Source organism: Vulpes vulpes, chromosome 4 (assembly GCF_048418805.1).
Source record: "Vulpes vulpes isolate BD-2025 chromosome 4, VulVul3, whole genome shotgun sequence".
Lineage (NCBI taxonomy): Eukaryota > Metazoa > Chordata > Mammalia > Carnivora > Canidae > Vulpes > Vulpes vulpes.
Genome location: NC_132783.1, coordinates 64,895,398 through 64,918,245, shown reverse-complemented (window position 1 = coordinate 64,918,245; position 22,848 = coordinate 64,895,398). Strand labels below are relative to the sequence as shown.

At 46.8% G+C, this 22,848-nt stretch overlaps 1 protein-coding gene across 5 annotated transcripts in view; it reads left to right on the top strand.

The window, feature by feature from the left end:
- SLC35F3 (solute carrier family 35 member F3) overlaps positions 1 to 22,848 on the top strand; it is a 442,027-nt gene that overhangs the window by 366,634 nt on the left and 52,545 nt on the right. For 3 of the 5 annotated variants that reach the window (XM_026008706.2, XM_072755951.1, XM_026008708.2), the window contains 5 exons: positions 5,605 to 5,824; positions 11,755 to 11,880; positions 13,904 to 14,096; positions 15,175 to 15,264; positions 20,422 to 21,906. In XM_026008706.2, coding sequence (XP_025864491.1) covers positions 5,605 to 5,824; positions 11,755 to 11,880; positions 13,904 to 14,096; positions 15,175 to 15,264; positions 20,422 to 20,657 — 865 coding nt within the window. In that variant the 3' untranslated portion in view covers positions 20,658 to 21,906. Of the gene's footprint in view, positions 1 to 5,604; positions 5,825 to 11,754; positions 11,881 to 13,903; positions 14,097 to 15,174; positions 15,265 to 20,421; positions 21,907 to 22,848 lie in introns of those variants that run through there. The other 2 variants (XM_072755953.1, XM_072755952.1) reach the window with 1 other exon arrangement.

Here is a 22,848-nt window from a genome sequence, read left to right as displayed (position 1 = left end):
ATGAGGTTGCTCAGTGACTGCTTGCAGAATAAAGAGAGGAAGAAGTAGAAGAGAAATCTAGGAAAACACTAAAGAAGTCTTTTGAAGGAAGCCTTGTAAGTGTGTAGGGGGGTTGGAGGACACCAAGAGGGGTACGTTGAGTTAGAAGCCAAGAAGGGTGGATATTTGAGGAGGAATAGCCAACTAGAGGCTTCCAAAAGAAAATGAACACTGGCAGGTGCCTACTGGATTTAGCAGTGCAGAGCTTGTTAGTAACCAGTCTAAGGGTTTGGGTGAGAGGTCCGAGTGACACGGGGTTAGTAAGCAGAGGAATGAGAGGCAGTCATGGCAGACGTGAGTGCAGACAACCATTCTGAGAAAGCTTGGCTCTGAAAGATGGCATGAGGGAAGACGGGGCTGACAAGATGCTTTCACTTTGGGGTGTATTTTAAGGTTGGTGAGGCTTACACCTATCTAAATGGTGATGGAAAGGATTCAAAAGAGAGGGAGGATCATTGAGGGTTCATTGGGGAGTGAACACAGGCTACAGGTCTGGTTCCACCACTGTCTGAACTTGAGAGCATCATTTGTTCTGTCTGGACTGTGGCATCTTTATCTGTAACTTGCAGGGCTCTAAATCTTTGGTTTTCAAACTGCACTGCTCAGAACTGTCTCAGGGCACTCAGCTTCAGCCACAGCAACTTGATCTCTCTCTTGTGTTTTTAAATATTTTTTTATTTCTAGCAATTTAACACATGTAAATACTTTGGAAATGCAAAATAGCAGTAAAAGAATCTTAAGAAAAACAGCAACCCCTGTTCACACCTGCTCACTCTCAGCCACTCCCAGTTTTTGTGATATTTATGCCAATTTATGTAAATTAAAGTCTCATCTCCATGTTTCTTAAGTGTAGGCATCTATTGATTTCTGTCCCATCCTATGCTCACTTGCCCTGACTCTGTTTCTTCCGATGTAATGCTACCCCAATGTTTGGTTAACAGTGTTTTCACTATTATTATCATGCAAATATTGCTCACCATCTCTGTCTCCCTTTGTAAGCAACCTGTCATTTCTCCTGCCAGTAACATTTGCCTCTTTTGTCTTGTTTGCCCTGATTTCCATTAATGATTGCTATTTTTTCCTGAATGTTCTTCCATCTCAAAAACCTATCAATATACTCCACATGCTGGTGTAATCACAAGACTTCCTTGGAGGCTCCACTCCCAGACACCTGCGTGGTCTACCATGGAGCCTCTCCCTGGCACTAGCTTTGACTCTTGGCTGTGTTGAAGCCGTGCCTTCTGCTGCCATACCTCCCTCTTTCTTGGTTTATGCCCTTATTCTGGTGCAGCCTGTCCTCTAGTGGCATAGGAGTCCATGTTTTCGAGTTCTGCATAACTGAAAATCTTTATTCTCCATCCCATTTAATTGATAGTTGGCTGGTTGTAGAATCCTGGCTTGCAAAAAAAAAAAAAAAAAAAAAAATCCATTGATAAATGGTAAGGTCATTATTGTTTCATTTCTGTTTTCATTGTTGAGATGTCAGATGCTACACAATTCCCTACCGCTTGAACCTATTGGGTTTAAAGCTCTTGGGAGCTTTTTATTTTTGTTTTTATCCCTTCATGTCACAGGGATGTGCCTTGTTTTGGTTCTTTCTTCATTCATTTTTCTTGATACCTGGTAGGTCCTTTTGTTACAAAGACTCATATCCTACGTTTCTAAAGAACTCTCTCAATTTACATCTTATAATTTTCTCCATTTCACTTTCTCCATTTTCTAGAGCTTCTTTTAGTTTAACATTGGACCTTCTGGCTTGGCCTTCTAATTTTATTCTCTCTCTCTGTCTCTCTCTCTCATGGAAGATTTTTTTTTTTTAATTTTTATTTATTTATGATAGTCACACAGAGAGAGAGAGAGAGAGGCAGAGACATAGGCAGAGGGAGAAGCAGGCTCCATGCGCCGGGAGCCCGATGTGGGACTCGATCCCAGGTCTCCAGGATCACGCCCTGGGCCAAAGGCAGGCGCTAAACCGCTGCGCCACCCAGGGATCCTCTCTCTCATGGAAGATTATCTTGGCTTTATATTCCAACTCTTCTACTTAATTCCTTTTACTTATCCTCCTTTATTTAATTTCTAAGATTATTTCCTTTTTTTATAACCATTCATTCTTGTTTCATTGGTACATTTCTTCTCTTCTTTCTCCAAGGACATTCTCTCCCCGCCAATCCTAACTATAAATCCTACCTATCCTTGAAGGTTCAGCTCAAAATCCACATCTTGTATGAGGCCTGCTCCAGTCAGTTCAAATCTCTCCACTAAACATGAATTCTATAGCTTTATTACATTCTACACCATTGAATGAATATATGATTATATTTAAACTTACACTGCTTTCTGTTGAGGAAATCAGTTGTATCTCCTCAATCGCATTATAATCTCAAGAGCAGGGAATGTTTACTTGTTATTTTTTAATATTTTATTTATTTATTCATGAGAGACACAGAGAAAGAGAGAGAGAGAGAAATAGAGGCACAGACAGAGGGAGAAGCAGGCTCCATGCAGGGAGCCTGGTGTGGGACTCGATCCCAGGACTCCAGGGTCATGCCCTGGGCTGAAGGCAGAAGCTAAACCACTGAGCCACCCAGGGATCCTCTGTTTACTTGTTCTGTATCAGCCATAGTATCTTGTCTAGAATTGTGAATATAACAAGTGATAAACAAGTGCTTACTGATTTGAAAAAAAATGATTGGCATCTAAATCCACCAAACCAGGCTATCCTAGTGAGTGTTCTTTAAAAAAAAAAAAAAAAGATTTTATTTATTCATAAGAGACACACACAGAGAGGCAGAGACATAGGCAGAAGGAGAAGCAGGCTCCCTGCAGGGAGCCTGATATGGGACTCGATCTCAGGACCCCAGGATCACAACCTGAGCCAAAGGCAGACATTTAAGCACTGAACCACCCAAGTGTCCCTAGTCAGGGTTCTTTAAAGAGTACCAAGAGCATAGGTATTTGCCAAATAATATGTGTAGAACTTACAGATTTTTATAATTTTTCCAGTCTTTCACAGGGTTTCATTCATATCTAATTCAAGGGCAATATTTTAGTGACTTACTTTTATTGACTCTTCCCTGAAATGCTCAGCTCAGATTTCATAGGAAAAACACAACTTTCTTTTCTCACTCATATTTCATTAGTTTAGGAAATATTTAATAAATTATGCAATTGAAATAACCAAGAACAATTGGCACAAGCAAGATTGGAAACAAACAACATCTAAAACTTGGCCAAACACATGGCTAAGTTGGTAGGAACCAAAGGACTTGGGCATGCTGAAGAGTAATCTACCAGCCTTGGGCACTTAGCTGCCGAGGAAGGAAGGGCATTCAACTGTCGTGTCATTTAAATGGAAATCAGTCAAGAGAGTATCTATTATATTCTATTCTCTGTATAAGAAGAAGAAGTATCTGGAAGAAATGAATTTGTGCTCATCATCTATCTTGGGCCCCCTTGCAATCAAGGGTATATGTGGGCAACCCAGCTGACACAGATTAGTGTACAGTCTTTGGTCTGAAAGCAACGCTAGGCTTACTGGCTCGGGGGCCAATCATCTTTGTCTCCTTAGAACCAAGATCTGCCCACTTGAGCTGTACTCCTCTGTCATGAGCCTACAAAGGGCCAACAGAGCTCTCCTGGGCCCAGAAATATTACCATTTCCATCTCCAGGATGGATCTCTCTTCCTCACCACTTCTACAACCATCACACCTTGCAAGAATCACACGTAGATTCTCAGAGAAGACATAAGGTTGCCCAATTGACTTTGGATGGCCCCTGCCACAGTATGAATCATTTCTTTTTAATATTCTGGGGAACTTGGAAATCCTATTTGCATTGTGGTCCCTTAAGAAGGGTAACCTCTAAGTAGAGTAAAAATAGGTTGACATTAGGGGGCACCTGGACTAGGTGTCTGGCTCTTGCTATCAGCTCAGATCTCAATCTCAGGGTCCTGAGTTCAATCCCTGCATTGGGCTCTGTGCTGAGTATGGAGCCACTTTTTAAAAAACGTAAAATAGGTTGACATTAATGGCAGGAAAGATTTGTATTTCCTGTCGATCATGCTGAAAGGACTGGCACCACTTTATAGCTTCTAAAAATCACAAGTATGAAGGAAGCCATCCCTGGTCATTCACTGTCTTTGAGGGAGAGAAGATTGTTCTATGAACAGGCACCTGAGAGAACCCCATATAAAATATTGTATTTAAATTGTGCAGCAAGAGAAATACCAGCCAATCAGATGAGAGTTTTGCCTACATATACATAAACTTAGTGATTCAAATGTTTTCTCTGGTGCTGGTTTAAAGCAACATAGGACTCTGAGTTCAGTGAAAGGTAATGAACTTCCTGTTTCTCCTGTGGCTATCCCACAGTCAGATAATGAACAAAAGTTGATTTCAGTTTGACTGATGATAAGAACAAATTAAATTACATTTTAAAAGTACTCCAAATGCCCTTCTACTCTTGTTTTTAATTTTTCTCCTTTCCTGCTGCATTTTAATCTTAAGTGGCAGAGGCCACATCTGTTCTCCCAGACTGGGGTATTTGGCTTATTCTAGTTTTATCTTTTCTTTCACTGACTCCCATCATCGCTCACTGGTGCATCAGCTGCACTGGGCCCTGTTGTGAGTCTGGATGTTGGCAGCCATAGGACCCGCACTCCTTGCCCATCTATCTTCTAGTCTGGCTGTCAGGACAGCAGAACAATGACCTTGGCTCCCCAGAAGTGCAGGTAACTGTCTGTAGACCAAACTTTTTTCAGGAGTCTCTCCACTCTAAATACCCCCTGGTCTCTTCTGCTACTTTCTGTGAGTAGAAGGGTGGCTTTGTTTTTCTGAAATGGTTTTTCGTACACTGGTGGTCCTTTCCCCTGGAGTCCAGAATGGCATCGAAAACATTCCTTCTCTACCTGTTTCCTCTCTGTTCAGATGCTGAACTCTTGGATATGTGCTAAGTTTCTCAGGTGGCATGGAGACATGAACTTCCCTGTGGTGGAAAAACAGATTCTAAAAACAGCCTCATGGAGAAAATGAACAGAGCATTAACACTAGTTGTATCACAACCAAAACGTATTAGATGCACCCAAGAATTGACTGCCCCTGCCTGATCACAAGACAATTCCAGCTGGAGGCAAACTGTTTAAAAATATGTTTCAGTGAGTTCTCTTCAAGTATGCTTCCCTCCCACCCCCCGCCCAAAACAGAGGTCTAGTGACTTCCTTCCCTTACCAAAAAAGCGACAATTCCTGTCAGTCGCCATGGAACTGGGTCCTCTTCAGGTCAGACAATCCCAACACTACACTGCTTTCTGTCTAGAACCATTGGTTCCAAACATAGTACAAACAGAAGGAATAAATCTATGATGTCAGGTCACTGTGGGACATTTTCTTCAATGGACTAAAGGAATAGATCAAAGAGCTATTTAATAGATGTTCATAAAAAAATAATTAAAAAATAAGAATAAACAACTCCCCCATTCCTAATTCGCTTTAAAAATGGGTATAAGGAAAAAAATGGTCTGTCTCAATCCAAGAATATAATAACACTGCCTCTCTTTCCTTGTTTTAGGGAATGCTGTCGATTTTTTGGAGACAATGGCTTGACTTTGAAGGTGTTTTTTACCAAGGCAGCACCCTTTGGTGTTCTTTGGACACTCACAAACTACCTGTACTTACATGCAATAAAGAAAGTGAACACTACGGATGTCTCCGTGTTGTTCTGCTGCAACAAAGCTTTTGTGTTCTTGCTCTCATGGATCGTTCTCAGGGACAGGTTCATGGGAGTGAGGGTAAGTTCCTTATTATCTGTCTTCCTCCCTCACTGGGTCATGTCAACCAAAACCTGCCCATTGGCTTGCTTAGCTCCATATGCTGTATCATAAGCATAAACTGCTGACCACTCTCCTTCTGATTTGCAGCAGAGAAGGAGCCCGGCTCTCGGTGTGCCTTGCAAACTTTCTTGCTTGCAAACCATACTCGACAAGCATTCATTAAAGCACCTTTCATTTCAAGCATTTCAACAAGCATTCCCTAAAGTGTGTGCCCGTCGGGGACCCAACCTGGGGATGGCAATGAACTCCCCTCTGTGCGTCCTCTCCCCGCTCTGTCACGGACAGCAGCGCCCTGCAGCCCGGAGCTCTGTGCTAATCCTGTCACTCTTTGCTTAGGATGTATGTGAAAGCCTGGGGAATCCTTCTGCATCCACACGGATGCACCGTCTGGGACGTGTGTGAGCTCCGTCTGGACTGTGTGTGCAAAGCCAAAGTGGGCCAGATACGCTTGTGCTAAATCCAGATGGTGGAGGGGCAGGTTCCTTTCCTTCACACCCCAGGCGAGGGGAGAGTGAGACTGTCCTCAAATGACCTCTTGTCGTTAGACTCAGCAAATATCATTAAAATCTAGTCAAACTCCGCTAGTCAGATTTCCTAACAGTGGTGTGAAATAGGATTGTGCGACATATACAGGGACTCACCCTGAATAAAAGGAACCAGGTGACAAGTTCATTTCAATAGGATCCTGGTGACTTCTGCTTGTCTCCCTCTGGTGGCCAGGAGCTGCTACTGCCCCATCACCCCCTTGCCACAAACGGGGACAAAAGAAGATTGGGCCCCGCAGCCTGTTCTCTCTGTTTTTCTGAAATGTAGTCTCTGTAGTCAGGGGGGCATCCCTAACTGCTTCCTGCACTGTCAGGCCATGTGGGCCTGCGACGCAACTGAGAGCCCTTTGGATGGGCGGTCCCATTCCAGAGAGCTGGGCTCGCACCTGGCAAGGGGCAGACTCTAGGCCCCCTCTTGGGTCCTCTGCTCATTGTCCTGCGAACAATGACATCACCCTGGTGGAGGATTCACACCCACCTAGTTACTCAAACAGCAGTGGGGACATGAGTCAACTGCTGAGGAGTATTTTTAGTTTGCAGTAGGGGGAAAATTTGTTTTGAGGCTTAGTGTTTAATTTTGGAATAAAAACTCACTCACTGTGCTAACCACCCAGAAAAGCTTCCGGCAAATAAATGATCTAATACATCTCCACAAGAAATGCAAGTAATCTTTCCAACAGCCTGCCTGCCTGGACTCTGGAGAGTCAGGAGTTCTGGTGCCCTTTTTGCTTTTATTTGGATGCAAAATGCCAAGGGAATTCATGAAACTTTCAGCAGGACTCTGATGTCCAGAACAAATTCCAGAGGAGACCCTCTTCACGGGGAAGAGAAATTTCAAGGTGAATTCTGCCTCTAAGCAGGATTTTTTTTTTTTTTTGAGGTTAAGAGGAGGGGTTGGAAAATACTTGAAGCCCTCCTAGATTCAGAGAACAAAATGGCACACTCCGATCTTTTCTTTGTTGCTCTTCATGGATAAGAGGGTTTTCTCCCGATACCCACGAGCGGTGAGCCGGCCTAGCCATCCATTCCCCTTCCCTGAGGGCCTGAGAGTCAGATAGAAGATGAAGGAGCATCAATATTATGTTTGTGGGAAGAGACTGCACAGAGCACCTGTGTTTACTAAGACAATTACTCAAATCACAAAGGCTGTGGTTTCTGCGAAGCATCAACTGGTCCAGGTCCCACGGACTGACCAAGAAGCAGCAAACATATCTTCTCCTGCTGGAGAGATCCCGGCCAATTATGGCATCAGAGGCAGACTGTCCAAAGGAGCCCAGGTTGGCCGCTGCGTCACCCTTCCACTCTGTGCTTAGATGTGCTCTCCGGGTGTTCCCTGGCTCTCCAGACTAAGGCTTCCTGATGCAATAGGGAGGTGCTCTAGTTTAGAGTCTAGTGATGAGGGCTTGAGTCTTGAATCCACTCTTATAAGCTGTTGGGCCTTGAGCAAGTTACTTAATGTCTCTGAGCCTCTGTGACCTCATGTTAAAATAGGTTACTACTCATTTTAGAGAAGAGTTGTGAGAATAAAATAAAATGATGTATGCCTGGCACATAAAATTTGGTAGCTGTTCTTTCTCAGTGTTATTTTTCTTGTTCCTTCTCCCTTGGAGGGGCCTGTTGGATCAGCCCAGCTCTTTTGGTGAGAGTGTCTGAAGCTGGCAGATGCCTAAGGAGGCAGTTTTGTGTAGCAAAAGTAGCAGTAGAATGAGAACAAATAGAAGTCTGGGGGCATGAAGTATGGCCTCTACTAAAGCTGAAGCCCACCCAGCTGTTGTCAGCAGCTGGACAGAGAAAGGGTGGGCTGGTTGAGACCATCCCTCACCCACAACTCAGGGAAAACAGAAGATGGGAGCCTCGGTTTGCTGAGCAGCTGATCGTAATCGCCCACAGTACTCAGGGCTTTCCAACCAGGAGGGACTGATGCAGGAGAAAGGTGGCACGCTGAGAGATTGTTCCCATGGGCCCTCGAACCACCCCTCACCCCCAGCACATTCCTGGGGAGCCTGTGCCTTTTCCAGGACCAGTTTCTATCTCAGATTCTAGCCCGTGTTTTCAACAGTTACAGCACTCTCATTGTCTCACGAGGGGCCATCCCCGAACCGGAGCTCCAGCGTCTGACCCCCACCACCTTTGTGTTTGATCCCCACCTGAGATGGCACAGGGTGGGGCACAGAGCATGAGGGGAGCACTGGGTGGCTCATGGCTGGCCCCTTCCCATGCTGTGAAATCAGAAGGGTCAACCTGAAGATCCCCAGCAAACTCTAATAGTCTGAGTGGCTAAGAGCAGCCGGGAGCTGGGAGGGGAAGTGTCAGGGGAAGTATATTTAAAATTTGTCTTTTCCATTTTCCAGAATTGTCCTCAGACTGCACACATCCCCAGGGCAGCACCTGGGGCTTGGTTTGGTGGCGGACACGCAGCCCATCACAGTGAGCGGAGAGGGGAGCAGTGCTGTCTGAGAGGTGGTCACACTGTGCGGCGCCCACCTGTCTCATTCTTTCATGACACCCAAGGGCTTCACCTCCTTCCCCTTAGCCTGACATCAGAGAGGGAGCAGTGTGGCCATGGGGGATGCAGGGCTCATCACGGGGTTGCCGGGGCTCTGAATCCAGAGCTCTGGGGTCCAGGCAGGCTCCGGTGGGTTCGCCATGCGAGGTGAGGCCACCACGCTGGCCTTGGTGTCTCCTGTGCCTACACTTCTTCGCCTGCAACAGAAGTAGACACAGTGGCTCTCGCCCTTCTGGGTCCCAGGGCCAGTGTTGCCCATCGGTCTGAAACCCCGAGTCCCTGCTTTGAGACAGGTCAATGAGATATGTAGAGGGGGTGGGGAAAGGTGGGAGAAGGGAGAGGCAGGGGGAAATTCAGTTGCTTAACTTTTCTTAATTTTCTCCTGAAACTCAGCATTCTCCCCCAGAGACACCCTGATCTAGAAGATGGAGGGGCGTGCGAAACCAGGACGGGCAAGACTGGCCTTCCTGGAGGGCCATGGTAGTCCAGGAAATAGGCAGCAAACATTTCCGGGTGTAAACCAAGAAACCCCAATACATTATGATATAAATGTACAGTGTGCGTGTCGTTTGTAATGATAGCACTGGGATCTTGAGAGGAATGTCAGACTTGATGCCCCCCAAACCCATACAGCTCTGCTCTGCTGTCAGGGGCATTAAGGCTTAATGTCTCTAGCACTTTGGGTGAACCCCAGGCTCAGGGCTGCTGGTCCCTGGAGAATGGGTGCCCCACGATGGAGCAGGCTGATCCTATGACCTAGGTAGCAGGGACTCCCAAGAGGAGAACTGGAGGTGTGAGCAGGACTACCACAGTCCCCTGGTGCCACCTGTCACAGTGAACTCTGGGGGCCTGGGCTCCTCAAGGAGGACTGGACAGCTCTGCCTCTTACCCCTGCAGCCCCCTGCGTCACAGCACAACCCCAGGCGGGGGCGGGCTGGGGGGAGCTTGTAGCCCTTTATTATTGAATCAGTAGAGAAGATAGATAAAGAGGCTAGAGACCAGCCTTGTAAGTCCTGCGGGGAAAATAAACCCCTGGGTTCCTTCATTTTCTTGAAACTTCAGCCCCAACTTGAGTCCAAAGATTCAAGTTCCTGGAGAGGCACCAAATCATCTGAAATTCAGGTATATTCTTCCCTCCTTCTTTTTTCAATTTTTTTTCTCCATGTGGACCTCCTTTGCCTAGCCGGGTTGACCCGTCTCAAGCAGCATCTTTGCATTATGTGTGTCCTCAGAAGCCACCTCTTTCCCAACCTCCTTTGTCACTTGCCCCTTTCTTCTCCTGGAAGGAAGAAAAAAATAGTTATTGCCTTACTATCTCTGTTTCTTTCTCTTCACAAACAGTTGTACCCAGTACAGGTAGCATTTGAATATGAAACATAATCAGTGTGTGATGCAGAATGCGGCCTCTAACCAGTGAGTTACGAAACCAAAAAGAACAAGTAGACAGACCCCTGGCCTGGCACTCCTCTAGTAAATGACCATCAGCTGCTCCCTCCAGAGCCTCTGTGTTACATGGGCACATTTATCACTACATGAAAATATTGCACGAGGAATATACTAGAAGTATGTAATCCACTGTGTGAGACTCAACCACATGGCCTTTCGCTAACCTGAAAATGTTATGGTTAAGCCACAAAGGAAACCTCAATTCAAACCTCAGAGTATGGTTGGTGGCGGCGTATCATGTGAATCATACTTTCCTGTTTTTATATATATAAACGCTGACTTTGCCATCAGACAGACCTGAAATTCTACATCCCCTGCTCAGCCACATACCAGCTCTGTGACTTTGGGCAAGTGACATAACATCTCTGGGCCAACATTTTCGTGTTTACAAAATGAAATGAATGATAGTGTCTACCTATTTTGAGGATCAAGTGAGAAAATGTGACCAATTAGTAAATGGTGGCTCTTTGAGATTGTTACAGGAAGCAGAGGTCAATTCTGAATGATCTATTAAGAGAGATAAAGCTCTCGGTGAATCCAGTAGTGGAAACACATGTCCTGGCTTTCCTGCGTTCTGCCTACAGCACCCCCTCCTCACTTCGCACCAGCAACAGTGACACAGCTCCGTGACCACCTGAGGTTAGAACGTGGATGTATTCTCTGAGCATTTCTCCTTTGCAAAACATTATCCCAAGTAGTTAGCATCCTGTGTAATCGGACAGTTTTACTTTGCACAGCAGCAGGAATGTGTACATCTCCCAGGAGCATCCATTCATCATGAGAAGTCTGTATCTGGACAATAACAGGATTAAAGGGGGGGGGGCCATGGGAGGATGGCTCTGCCACAGCTAAGAAAAGGAACAGTACCCCCAGGGTTAAGACACCGTAGCCCTTTGGCATGTGACACTCACTCCCTCAGAAGACCCTACTGCTGGCCTGTTAAGTGCAGCCAAGATCTGTGCCCTCTCTGTTGAGATACAAAGTACCCAAGAGCAAGATCACATGAGGTGCTTTCAGAAGGTTGGGCAGGAACCAGGGTCATTCCCAGGCTTGGTCTATCAAACCGTGTCAGGGCCAGATCCCCCTGCTGTTGGCATTATGACCACCTCCTCCGCAGCTTCCAAGAACCACAGAGACCATGTGGAACCACCACATGATGCTGAGCCACAGCACATCTTCTCACCGCCAACTGTTCCAGGTGGTTCGATCACGCTAAGCTTTACTCAGCAAGAACAGAAATTTGGTTTGTTCTCCAGAGAACTGGAAAGGAGAAGCCACTCTTCCCTTGTATCACTGACCTCTTCCGAGAGCGTCGATCTCGTTGGCCCTAAGGTGGCCCGTCAGATTCCTCACCACCTCCCTCACCACTGGTTTCTCCCCCTTCTGTGCAGATTGTGGCTGCCATCCTCGCCATTGCTGGGATCGTGATGATGACCTATGCAGATGGCTTCCACAGCCACTCTGTCATTGGCATAGCACTGGTGGTGGGCTCTGCATCCATGTCTGCCCTCTACAAGGTAAGTGCATGCAGAATAAGCTCTCTGGGGTGGCCCATTACATTTGGGGCATCTTTGATGGCACCCGTGCTTTCAGATGAGCAGCTGTTTTCAGCATGCAGACAGATTTGCCGTGATGAGGCGTGCACCTGCTCTTGGCTTTGGCTCTCTAGACCTTTCCAGCAGTGGCCATCTCTTTACGGCATTGGGGATGAAATAGGTGGGAGAGTGGATGGGTAGCATCAGATTTTAGTGTAGTGGCTTCCGTGTTTGGCAAGGACTGGAGAAGGATCGGGGCACCTGGGGGGCTGGCTCAATGTTTGGGGAAATGACTTCCCACCAGGTCTGACACAAAGATTTAAATATCTGGTGCAGCCTTGTCTTTGAAATCTTCTATCACATGGTTTTTGCAGCTACCAGTACCCAGCATGGGTCTGTATGCACTTTAAGCATTGCCCGTAGGCTGAATAAATAAAAGCCCAACTACTGTGACACAGAGATTATAACATATGTTTGACAAAATATTGGGAAACCCTGGAAGGCATGTCCCAACTGCAGCTCTGGATGACCCCATCCTGGATCACCACCCCCTGCTCCCCTACCGCATCGTGGCACCAGCTGCTCTCCCTTCTTTCCCTTTCTTCCTCTCTCCTTCTTTTACATCCTTAGTGAAGAATGCAAATTTTCTCTGGTCTCCAAGTTGGGAATCTGACCTGGATGATTCAATGATGAATGAGGTTTTAGCTTTGAGACTTACAGCCCCTCATGGATCCAGACAGTAGGACAGAGGAAATTAGGTGCGGTAGAGTGTTAGAGCGTTAGAAGAAAAGGCACTTTTTTCCAGCTGTATGTGTAACACATTTTGTGGTTTGGGGATGAGAAATGACTGTGCCTTCCCACCCATCATCAGCTCCCCGCCCTCACTGCCCACAGAGAGATGCGCACGAGCCATCTCCCTGCACCGGGACACGTCTCACCAAGAAGAAGTTATAGCCCCGCACCACGCTGAGACTTCAAAGCCATGATTCAAATGGAGAAAATATGATCAGGCCACACTCTGCTGTACTCAGTTAGCTGCCTGCTGATGGGAAGCAGGGAGCGTATGGAAATGCAATCCATGGTGAACACCAGTACTTCTGATTTCGGCTCCCATTTCCCATTTCCTCCACTGCCCCATCTTTATCCAGAGGGGCCAGTGGGTGGAAGGCTGGAAGTAATTTACTTCTCTTTTTATGCTTCTTGCACAAATGCCCAGAAATACCTGAAAGATTTTTGAAGTGGCTGAAAAAGGAAGAGGCAGGCAAAGGAGGAGGGCACAGCAATGCAGAAACTCAGGTTGGAGTCAAATCAGTTCCCCGGTTGTGGATAGTTTGCTGAACACGAACTATCCCAGCTTCCCGGCCACTCCAGGCATGTCTGTCCCTCTCCCTCTGGGCCTCACAGACCTGAAATATGTACAGATACAAACAGGTGCAAGAAATCAAAGGGGGAGCATTCCACTAAAACCCCTGCTGTTTCCGGAACAGAGGAGTGGGATGGAGCAGAGACAGCTATGAGTGTGATTATCCCTCTACCTTCGATGTATAGAAATGGTCTTTGCAGCCAAAGCTCTTTTCACTAGGGGCAAGCTATATAGTATGAAGTCAGGGATCCCTAAGAGGGATGTGTCATGCAGCCGCTATTCCTAATTTCTGTGGCTTCCCCATCTTCAGACACTCTGAAGCTGGGGTGTGGTGTCATGAATACAACACAGACACAGACAAATGAAGCCTAGTATGAAAGCCGTGACTCCTGAAGATGCCCTCAATGAGGCCAGAGATCCATAACTCTCCCTTGTAGGTGCTGCTGAGATGTAGATGTTTGTACAAGTGCGGGTATGGCCGACCCCACCACCCTTCCCCTGAAGGCCCAGCGAGGTGGCACTTACCTGTCACTGGCCTGCATCCCTGTGCTGCAGCCCAGCCTCAGGTGCATGCCCTTCCCCCATGGCAAGGTGGCTTCTGAGGCAAGCCTTCATCTGCACCTCCTCTGCTTTCTCCCGCAGGTTCTGTTCAAGCTCCTCCTAGGCAGTGCTAAGTTCGGAGAAGCCGCCTTATTCTTGTCCATTCTGGGTGTGTTTAACATCCTCTTCATCACCTGTATTCCTGTCATCCTCTACTTTACCAAAGTGGAATACTGGAGCTCTTTCGATGACATTCCATGGGGAAATCTTTGTGGGTTTTCAGTCCTCTTATTGAGTAAGTGGCAATCCTCCCTGCCAAAATCCCCTTGCCACATCCCCCCAACAGAATCCCCCTTCCATCAGAATCTCCCTCACCCCCACTCAGAATCCCTCTGTCAGGGACGCCTGGGTGGCTCAGGGCATGATCCTGGGGTCCTGGGATCAAGTCCCATGTCAGGCTCCCTGCATGGAGGCTGCTTCTCCCTCTGCCTGTGTCTCTGCCTCTCTCCCTGTGTCTCTTATTAATAAATAAATAAAATATTAAAAAAAAGAATCCCCCCCCCATCAGAAGCCATGGCTGATGAGCAGGACCTGGGCAGCTCCAGGGACATCTGGAAACCCAGGCCCTGGAGAAGAGAGGTGTTCCATTGTTATCCTTAACTTCCCAGCGTTTCTCAAAAGTAGTCTCTCCAAGTAAAACCTTTGTAATGATAACCCTGGATTCTAATTCCAGAACCACAGGCATGGCAGTGGTAGCGATGGTCACTGCCGCTCTGAATAGTACTGTGTGTGACCTATTGATGACAAACAGTCCTTACAGGGCCCGGAGGGAGCTGGCAAATTAATGCGCACAGAATTCTTAGAACATTGTCTTTAAGAGTGCGAGTAAAATGTTCTGTACAGTGCAAGTCAGTGTTCAGTAAATTTTATCAGTTATCATGACGATATCACCACCATGACTTGCAGAAGGCTGGTCCAGGCAGGGAAGGGAGTCAGGGGTGCCTCCCCCACCTTCCATCTCAAAATGCAGAACCCAAAACACCTGTCCATCCTCGTCCCAGCATCACTGCCAGCAGCAGAGAAAAGCACAGTGTTAGTAGGATGAGTCAGATGGTCCCCGTCCTCTTTTCCAGTGCCTTCTCACTGACAGCCTTGTCCGAATTTCATGTCCCTTCTTCAAAGCTCAAGGAAGAGCGGAAAGCTGATTAATCTGGATATTTGTCCCTAATCGCTGCCCAGGCTCCTTGCATCAGAGCAAAGGGCAATAGTAGTAACCCCAGCCTCCCCTGAGAAGCTGGGGAGGGACAGAGCAGAGAGGATGCCAAATCCAGGGCCAGTAACGAATAATCCCCCTTTTCTGTTCTTTATTTCAGCATTCAATATTGTATTAAATTTTGGAATTGCTGTTACGTATCCCACTCTGATGTCTGTTGGAATTGTTTTCAGTGTCCCTGTGAATGCAGGTAAGCCCGTATAGCCTCCTCTCTCTCTGCTCCCAAACACACACACACACACACACACACACACACACACACACACACTCACAAACCTGTGCCGGGGCTTGCAGATACACATACTCACTCGCACTCTTGCCGTGCCTGATGTGGAAAGCACATTTGGCCTTCTGTGTCGGAAGGTAGCACTTAGGTAGAATGTCGGGGTATGTTAAATCAATGGCATTTCTCCAGAATGCGTTGCTTTTCACTTATCACCCCAAGGTACGGACGGTCTAAAGCCATCTCAGTTCTAAGTAGTGCAGGAACCAGAGATGAATGTCATTAATGCTAGGACTACATAAGGAAAATTAGAGAGCAAGAAAAAAGTTTGATTTTATTAGTGACTTTCCAGGGGAGAAAATGGGCTCAGGGTGTGACAGGGGTAGCGTTTGCAAACTGAAGAAGCATAAAAATTATTCTCCACTTCCCAGAAGAGCGGGAGCCCTTTGGCCAGTTACTCAGGACCTTTATTTGTTTCTGCTTGGGGACTCCTCAGTGCACTCACTTGGCAGCTCTTCCAAAAACTTGTCAGCTGCCTCTCTCACCTCCTTCCTTTTCCTGGCTTATTCTGGTGTTGATTTTGGCTTCTCTTCCCAGAGCCCTTTCCTCACACCTGGTAGCCTTGCTCTCTTAGCCAGAGAAGGGTGTGTGAATCAGTTCTCTCCATAGCACTCACCCTCTTGGCCTGGCACAGCCCCCTCCGCCAAAGCCATCTCCAGAAGCCTCCTACTCCCAGGTTTTTAGAGGATTCACCTCCGAGGAATGGCAAACGCTTATCTTATTCAATGTGGCATCAATAGGCAAAACAGCTCTCAATTTCCTAAGCCTTTTCCTGTGATTGGTTCCTCACCCATCATGTTCCACATGTTCTGTGTATGCCTCACCCTGGCCCCGGACTCTTCTAGGGGTACCTCAGTGCCCCGGGGCATCAGGGCACTGTGCTCAGGCCAGCATCAGCTCTGCCCCCAACTTATCACTCCTCTGGGCCTTAGCTTGTCTCCCCTAAAAGTGAAGGCACTCAACATTTCAAAGTTCTGAGAGCCCTGGAGCTCCTGAAGAGCTGGTAAAAAGTGGTACAATCTGCCAGGCTCCAGACACCGCTGCCTCCTGAAAAATAATTTATCAGCTATGCCCTATACCTTACTACAGCTTTATGGCCACAGCGATCTCATTGCAAGAAGGCATATGGCAGGTAGCTCTCAGGTGGATGCTCACTTTGTATCGCACAGCCAGGTGTTTGAGAGATTGATCAGAACCACTTCTTACTACTCACCTGCAACATAAGAGGTTTAATTATGTGTCAGAGAAAAGAATCACATTCAGTTCCCAACTGGAGGAGAGAAGGAAAGGGCTCTGCCATTACCAGAGCAGAGTCATTTTGTGGCTTTCCCACTCTCTGGTATAGCTCACGTGCCCTGCTAATTGACTATCTGCATCCATTGAATTAACAGAATGTTCTGTCATTATTAAAAATTCAAGTATTTTGGGACGCCTGGGTGGCTCAGTGGTTGAGCATCTGCCTTCAGGGCAGGGCATGATCCCAGAGTCTTGGAATTGAGTCCCATGTCAGGCTCCCTGCGTGGAGCCTGCTTCTCTCTCTGCCTGTGTCTCTGCCTCTCTCTTTCTGTGTCTCTCATGAATAAATAAATAAAATCTTTTTAAAAATTAAAGTATTTCTGAATAACAGTGAGATAAAAGAGGCACTTTATTTTTTCTTTGAGGCTATGATTTTTATTATTTTTTGTAGATTTTATTTAAATTCAAGTTAGTTAACATATAGTGTATTATTAGTTTCAGGGGTAGAATTTAGCAACTCACCAGGTGCATACAACACCCAGTGCTCATTCCATCATGTGCCCTCTTTAATGCCCGTCACCCAGTTACCCCATCCCCCCACTTCCTCTCCAGCCACCCTCAGTTTGTTCCCTAGATTTGAAAGTCTCTTATGGTTTGTCTCCTTCTCTGTTTTTATCTTATTTTTCCTTCCCTTCCCCTACATTCATCTGTTTTGTTTCTTCAATTCCACATATAAGTGAAATCATATGATACTTGTCTTTCTCTGCCTGACTTATTTAAAAGAGGCACTTAATTCCACAAAAGGGCTGCTAACAACAATTTTTTTCAGGTTTAACTTTTCCCGCTTTCTCTTTCTCTGCCCATCCTGTAGACAAGGAGAGAGTTAGGAAGGGGGGGTTAGGGAGGCCAGGGAGGTGGAGGACCATCAGGGAAGAACAGAGCCAGGCCACATCCTGGGCTGCAGGAGGAGGCCCACCCTGGAGACGCTGGCGGACAGCTGGCCAGCGAGGCGGTTTGCACAGTCTGCACACTCCAACTCAGCAAACTCTCTTTCACAAGATGATCGAAAAAGAAAAGCAGTTGGTGCCTTTTCTGCAGAAGGCAGGCTCCCAATTTGTTTTGCCTGGCTTAATTAAGAAAACAGGGAAATTAAAAAGAGAGAGAGAGAGAGAAAGAGAGAGAGAGAAGGAAAGATGAAAACCTTAAGATCCCCAATGGTTTTGACCATTTAGCTAGGAAGAGAATGCTGAGGGGGATTTTTATTAACTGACATTAATCCTGCTTCTCATGTGTTGCCTCACCTGGTGTGAGTCAAGGCATGAGCCATGTGCCCCGTGGACCTTTAATAAACATTAATAGTCATGACCCAGGTGGCTTTAGAGCCTCGTGCTAATGATGCCCTGGGTCGGAACAAGAATTTATCTTTATTAGTTTCCAAAAACCAGGTTGAGTTTGGTCCTCAAACCATATATATGCATATATTGGGAAATAATGCTTTTAAATTATAAATATATCCCTGATGGCGATATATGAAATGCAGAGCATTTTCTCATGTGCGTGTTGGCCATGTCTATATCTTCCTCTGTGAGATTTCTGTTCATGTCTTTTGCCCATTTCATGATTGGATTGTTTGTTTCTTTGCTGTTGAGTTTCATAAGTTCTTTATAGATCTTGGAAACTAGCCCTTTATCTGATATGTCATTTGCAAATATCTTCTCCCATTGTGTAGGTTGTCTTTTGGTTTTGTTGACTGTATCCTTTGCTGTGCAGAAGCTTTTTATCTTGATGAAGTCCCAATAATTCATTTTTGCTTTTGTTTCTCTTGCCTCCATGGATGTATCTTGCAAGAAGCTGCTGTGGCCAAGTTCAGAAAGGGTGTTGCCTGTGTTCTCCTCTAGGACTTTGATGGATTCCTGTCTCATATTTAGATCTTTCATCCATTTTGAGTTTATCTTTGTGTCTGGTGCAAGAGAGTGGTCTAGTTTCATTCTTCTGCATGTGGATGTCCAATTTTCCCAGCACCATTTATTGAAGAGACTGTCTTTCTTCCAGTGGATAGTCTTTCCTGCTTTGTCGAATATTAGTTGACCATAGAGTTGAGGGTCCACTTCTGGATTCTCTATTCTGTTCCATTGATCTATGTGTCTGTTTTTGTGCCAGTACCACACTGTCTTGATGACCACAGCTTTGTAGTACAACCTGAAATCTGGAATAGTGATGCCCCCAGTTATGGTTTCCTTTTTTAAGATTCCCCTGGCTATTCGGGGTCTTTTCTGATTCCACACAAATCTTAAGATGATTTGTTCCAACTCTCTGAAGAATGTCCAGTGAGAATGGTGAAAATTAACAAGGCAGGAAACCACAAATGTTGGAGAGGATGTGGAGAAAGGGGAGCCCTCTTGCACTGTTGGTTGGGAATGTGAACTGGGGCAGCCACTCTGGAAAACTGTGTGGAGGTTCCTCAAAGAGTTAAAAATAGACTTGCCCTACGACCCAGCAATTGCACTGTTGGGGATTTACCCCAAAGATACAGATGCAGTGAAACGCCGGGACACCTACACCCCAATGTTTATAGCAGCAATGTCCACTATAGCCAAACTGTGGAAGGATCCTCGGTGTCCATCGACAGATGATGGATAAAGAAAATGTGGTCTATGTATACAATGGAATATTCCTCAGCCATTAGAAATGACAAATACCCACCATTTGCTTCGACATGGATGGACCTGGAAGGTATTATGCTGAGTGAAATAAGTCAATCGGAGAAAGACAAACATTATATGGTCTCATTCATTTAGGGAATATACAAATTAATGAAAGGGAATAAAGGGAAAGGAGAGAAAATGAGTGAAAATATCAGTGAGGATGACAGAACATGAGAGACTCCTAACTCTGGGAAACGAACAAGGGGTAGTGGAAGGGGAGGTGGGCGGGGGGTGGGGTGACTGGGTGACGGGCACTGAGGGGGCCACTTGACAGGATGAGCACTGGGTGTTATGCTATATGTTGGCAAATTGAACTCCAATAAAAAAATTTTTTAGAGAAAAAATAATAAATTATAAATATAAAACGTCATTGTAGAAGACGTGAAAAGTGACAAAAATATCAAGAAAGCAATAATGTTTTTATCGTCCTGCCTCCCAGGGCAGCCCGGGTGGCTCAGCGGTTTAGCGCCACCTTCAGCCCAGGGCCTGATCCTGGAGCCCTGGGATCGAGTCCCACGTCAGGCTCCCTGCATGGAGCCTGCTTCTCCGTCTGCTGGGTCTCTGTCTCTCTCTCTCTCTCTCTGTGTGTGTCTCATGAATAAATATCATCCTGCCACCCAGAGGTGGCCAAAATTAAATTGGGGCATATGTGTCTGTGTTTATTTTATATATATATATATATATATATATATATATATATATATATATATATATTTCCAACTGCCTGTTTGTTTTGTCTTTCATGCAAATCAATGTCTGAACTAAGGTGCCTGGTCAGTTGGGGAAGTGAAATGAAAGTGCCAAGCTTGGGATCCCGGGGTGGGGGCTCAGTCGATGAGCATCTGCCTTTGGCTCAGGTGGTGGTCCTGGGGTCCTGGGATCGAGTCCTGCATCAGGACCCTGCAGGGAGCCTGCTTCTCCGTCTGCCTGTGTTTCTGCCTCTGTGTGTCTTCCATGAATAAATAAATACATATTTTTAAAAAGCCCCAGGCTTCACACCAGAGAGGTGTTGTAAAATTAAGAGGCAGCCACCCCGAGGAGGATTCCGCGGTGGAGGAAGACCACAGCGACGCGGGCGCCTGGCCCCGCCGCCAGGTGACCGCCCCCTCCCTCTTTCCCGCAGTGGTGGATCACTACACCAGTAAGATCGTCTTCAACGGGGTTCGGGTCATCGCCATCATCATCATCGGCCTGGGCTTCCTCCTCCTGCTCTTGCCCGAGGAGTGGGATGTCTGGTTGGTCAAGCTGCTCACCCGCCTCAAGGTGAGGAAGAAGGAGGAGCCGGCGGAGGGCGGCGCAGACCCGGGCTCGGGAGCTCAGAGCAAAGCCCGGAGAGCGCGCCCCTCCTTTGCCCGCTGACCTCGGCTCCTGCAGAGCCCCGCGGCGCCCGCTCCCGCGTGTTAGGGACCTGGAGGTCTGGTCCTGACAGGGGACCCTCAGTTTGGAACGGTGTGTACATACCTGTACAGTTCCGGTAATCTGCGGTAAGTTATACGGTATTTATTGGCATGTCCAATTTGCTTGCACTTTTTCCACATCAGACCTTTCACCTAAGGGTACCAATTCAAAAGGAAAGAGAAAAGAGGAGCCTCTGGGCCCTTTTGAAAGGAATGTAAAGCCGGTTAAAATTATCCTTGCGTAGATTGTTCGGGATGACAAGAGGCGGGGCAAGTGGTTTGAAACTTAGCAACTGCAAATTACATTGCACACTGTGATTATTTTTCAGCTATGGTAGGTCCTATTTTGTTTTATACCAGAGCTGTACTCTTAATTTTAAGGGATTTCAAAGAACCAAAAGATAACTGTAAGTTAATTTGGGTGGATGGAGGGATGGAGGGATGGAGGCAAAGAGGTGAAGTAGAAAAGCAAAGAGGACTTCAGAGCCCACCGACCGTGGCTAACCTGGGGTGGCAGGTGGAGGAGGGCAGGCCCGGCCAGGTTACAGAAAGGGAAGGAGGAGTCCGAGCCCCCCGCTGGCCTGCTCTTCCGTGTGTGTAAGATCGTGCAAGAGAAATTACAGTGCCTTCTACAGAATTTTTGTCCTTACCTACGTGAAGCGAGGTGACATTATAAGTCACTGGCGCCGTCTTATCATTTCGATGTACAAATCTTTAGAAACAAAACTATATATGTGTGTGTATGTGTACAAAACGACAAGCTGATGACCAGTGTAACAGAACATGGTTAGCAGTGTGCAATGCACATACAAGGTAGACTACGCAGGACGTGAATTGCTGGTTGCTTTTACTCCATGACCACGATCGAAAAATTATCTACTGAATCTGTACACCTTTTTATGAAACTTTTAAAGCACCAGGCTGTTTACTTATACAATTTAGATCTGCCAGAAAATTCTATCTGTGATAGATCTGTCAAGAGGGACACAGGGGGGTTAGAGTTTACTATTTTTGAAGTTTACATTGTTACATACGAAATGGAAACCTTATTTTGAAATGTTGTCATAACCCAATGGTGCACTCTGTAACCATGGAGTCTTTCGTTTCGTAGGGGGAAGGGGCATTCCTGACCTGAACTTTATAGCAAATTATTATTCTCAGTTTCCATTACCTGTTTGGCCAAACAGATTAATAAACTATTTAAAAAAGAAGCATTTCGAGCTGTGTTGGTGGCCACTTTGCTGCAGCCTTGCTGTGCCGCTTTGACCCTCGCCTTACACTTTGCTCCAGCAGGTCCCACCCTCCTGCACCTTCGTCCAGGCACGACAACCCACCCAGCCACCCTAGGGGAAGAAATTCATGTTGTAACAGCAGTGGTGACTGTCCCAAAAGCAAAATGCAGAAACGGTCAGCTGGGCCTCATAAGAAAGTCTTGAGCGGCATTTCCCTCTACTGTCTTCTCATTGTCTCCCTGTCCCTCCCTCTAGGGGCTTGCCTCACCCCCAACCCCTGCCACCCCACTTGGCTCTGGGTGTTGCTGCTGTGTCTCATTCTTCCTCACAGACTGGTTCCTCAGCTCTGCTGGCGCTGGGGCCCTCAGAGCTGCCTCCAAGTGGCAGCCTCAGTCCCGGCGTTGACATGGTCCTCCAGCTCCACCCCGTGCCTCCCTTCCACCTGAGCATCCCAGCCTAGTTCTAGCGCTGTTGAGAATTTGGGTAGCAGCCCCAGTAGCATGTACATTTCTGTTCCAGGCAGCTGCAGCCAGAGGCTGGGAGGCCCAATGTTTCTCATCCTGCAGCTGCAAACAGCAGCGTTCTCTAAGTGGGACGGGGCTGAGCAGAGAAAGGACGGCGAGCCTCTTTTAGGACATCTCATCCTTCCAGCCACACCTCTAGCGACCAAACACCAGGCATCCCTTGCTACATGGGGTCAGAACTGGTGAGCTGAGCTGTCCAGAGCAGAGAGCTTCCTGCCTGGTGTGTCCAAAGTGTGCTGTGAGGGGGATCCTCCCCCATCCCCTTAGTGGAGCGTGGATGAGTCACCTCCATGACTCTGTCTGGGTTCTAGACCCCTCCAGTTACCTTGGGTGGGCAAACAAACATCCCCTATGTAAGCCACGACATGAAAAAGTTGGGAAACCGTATGCCCGAGTA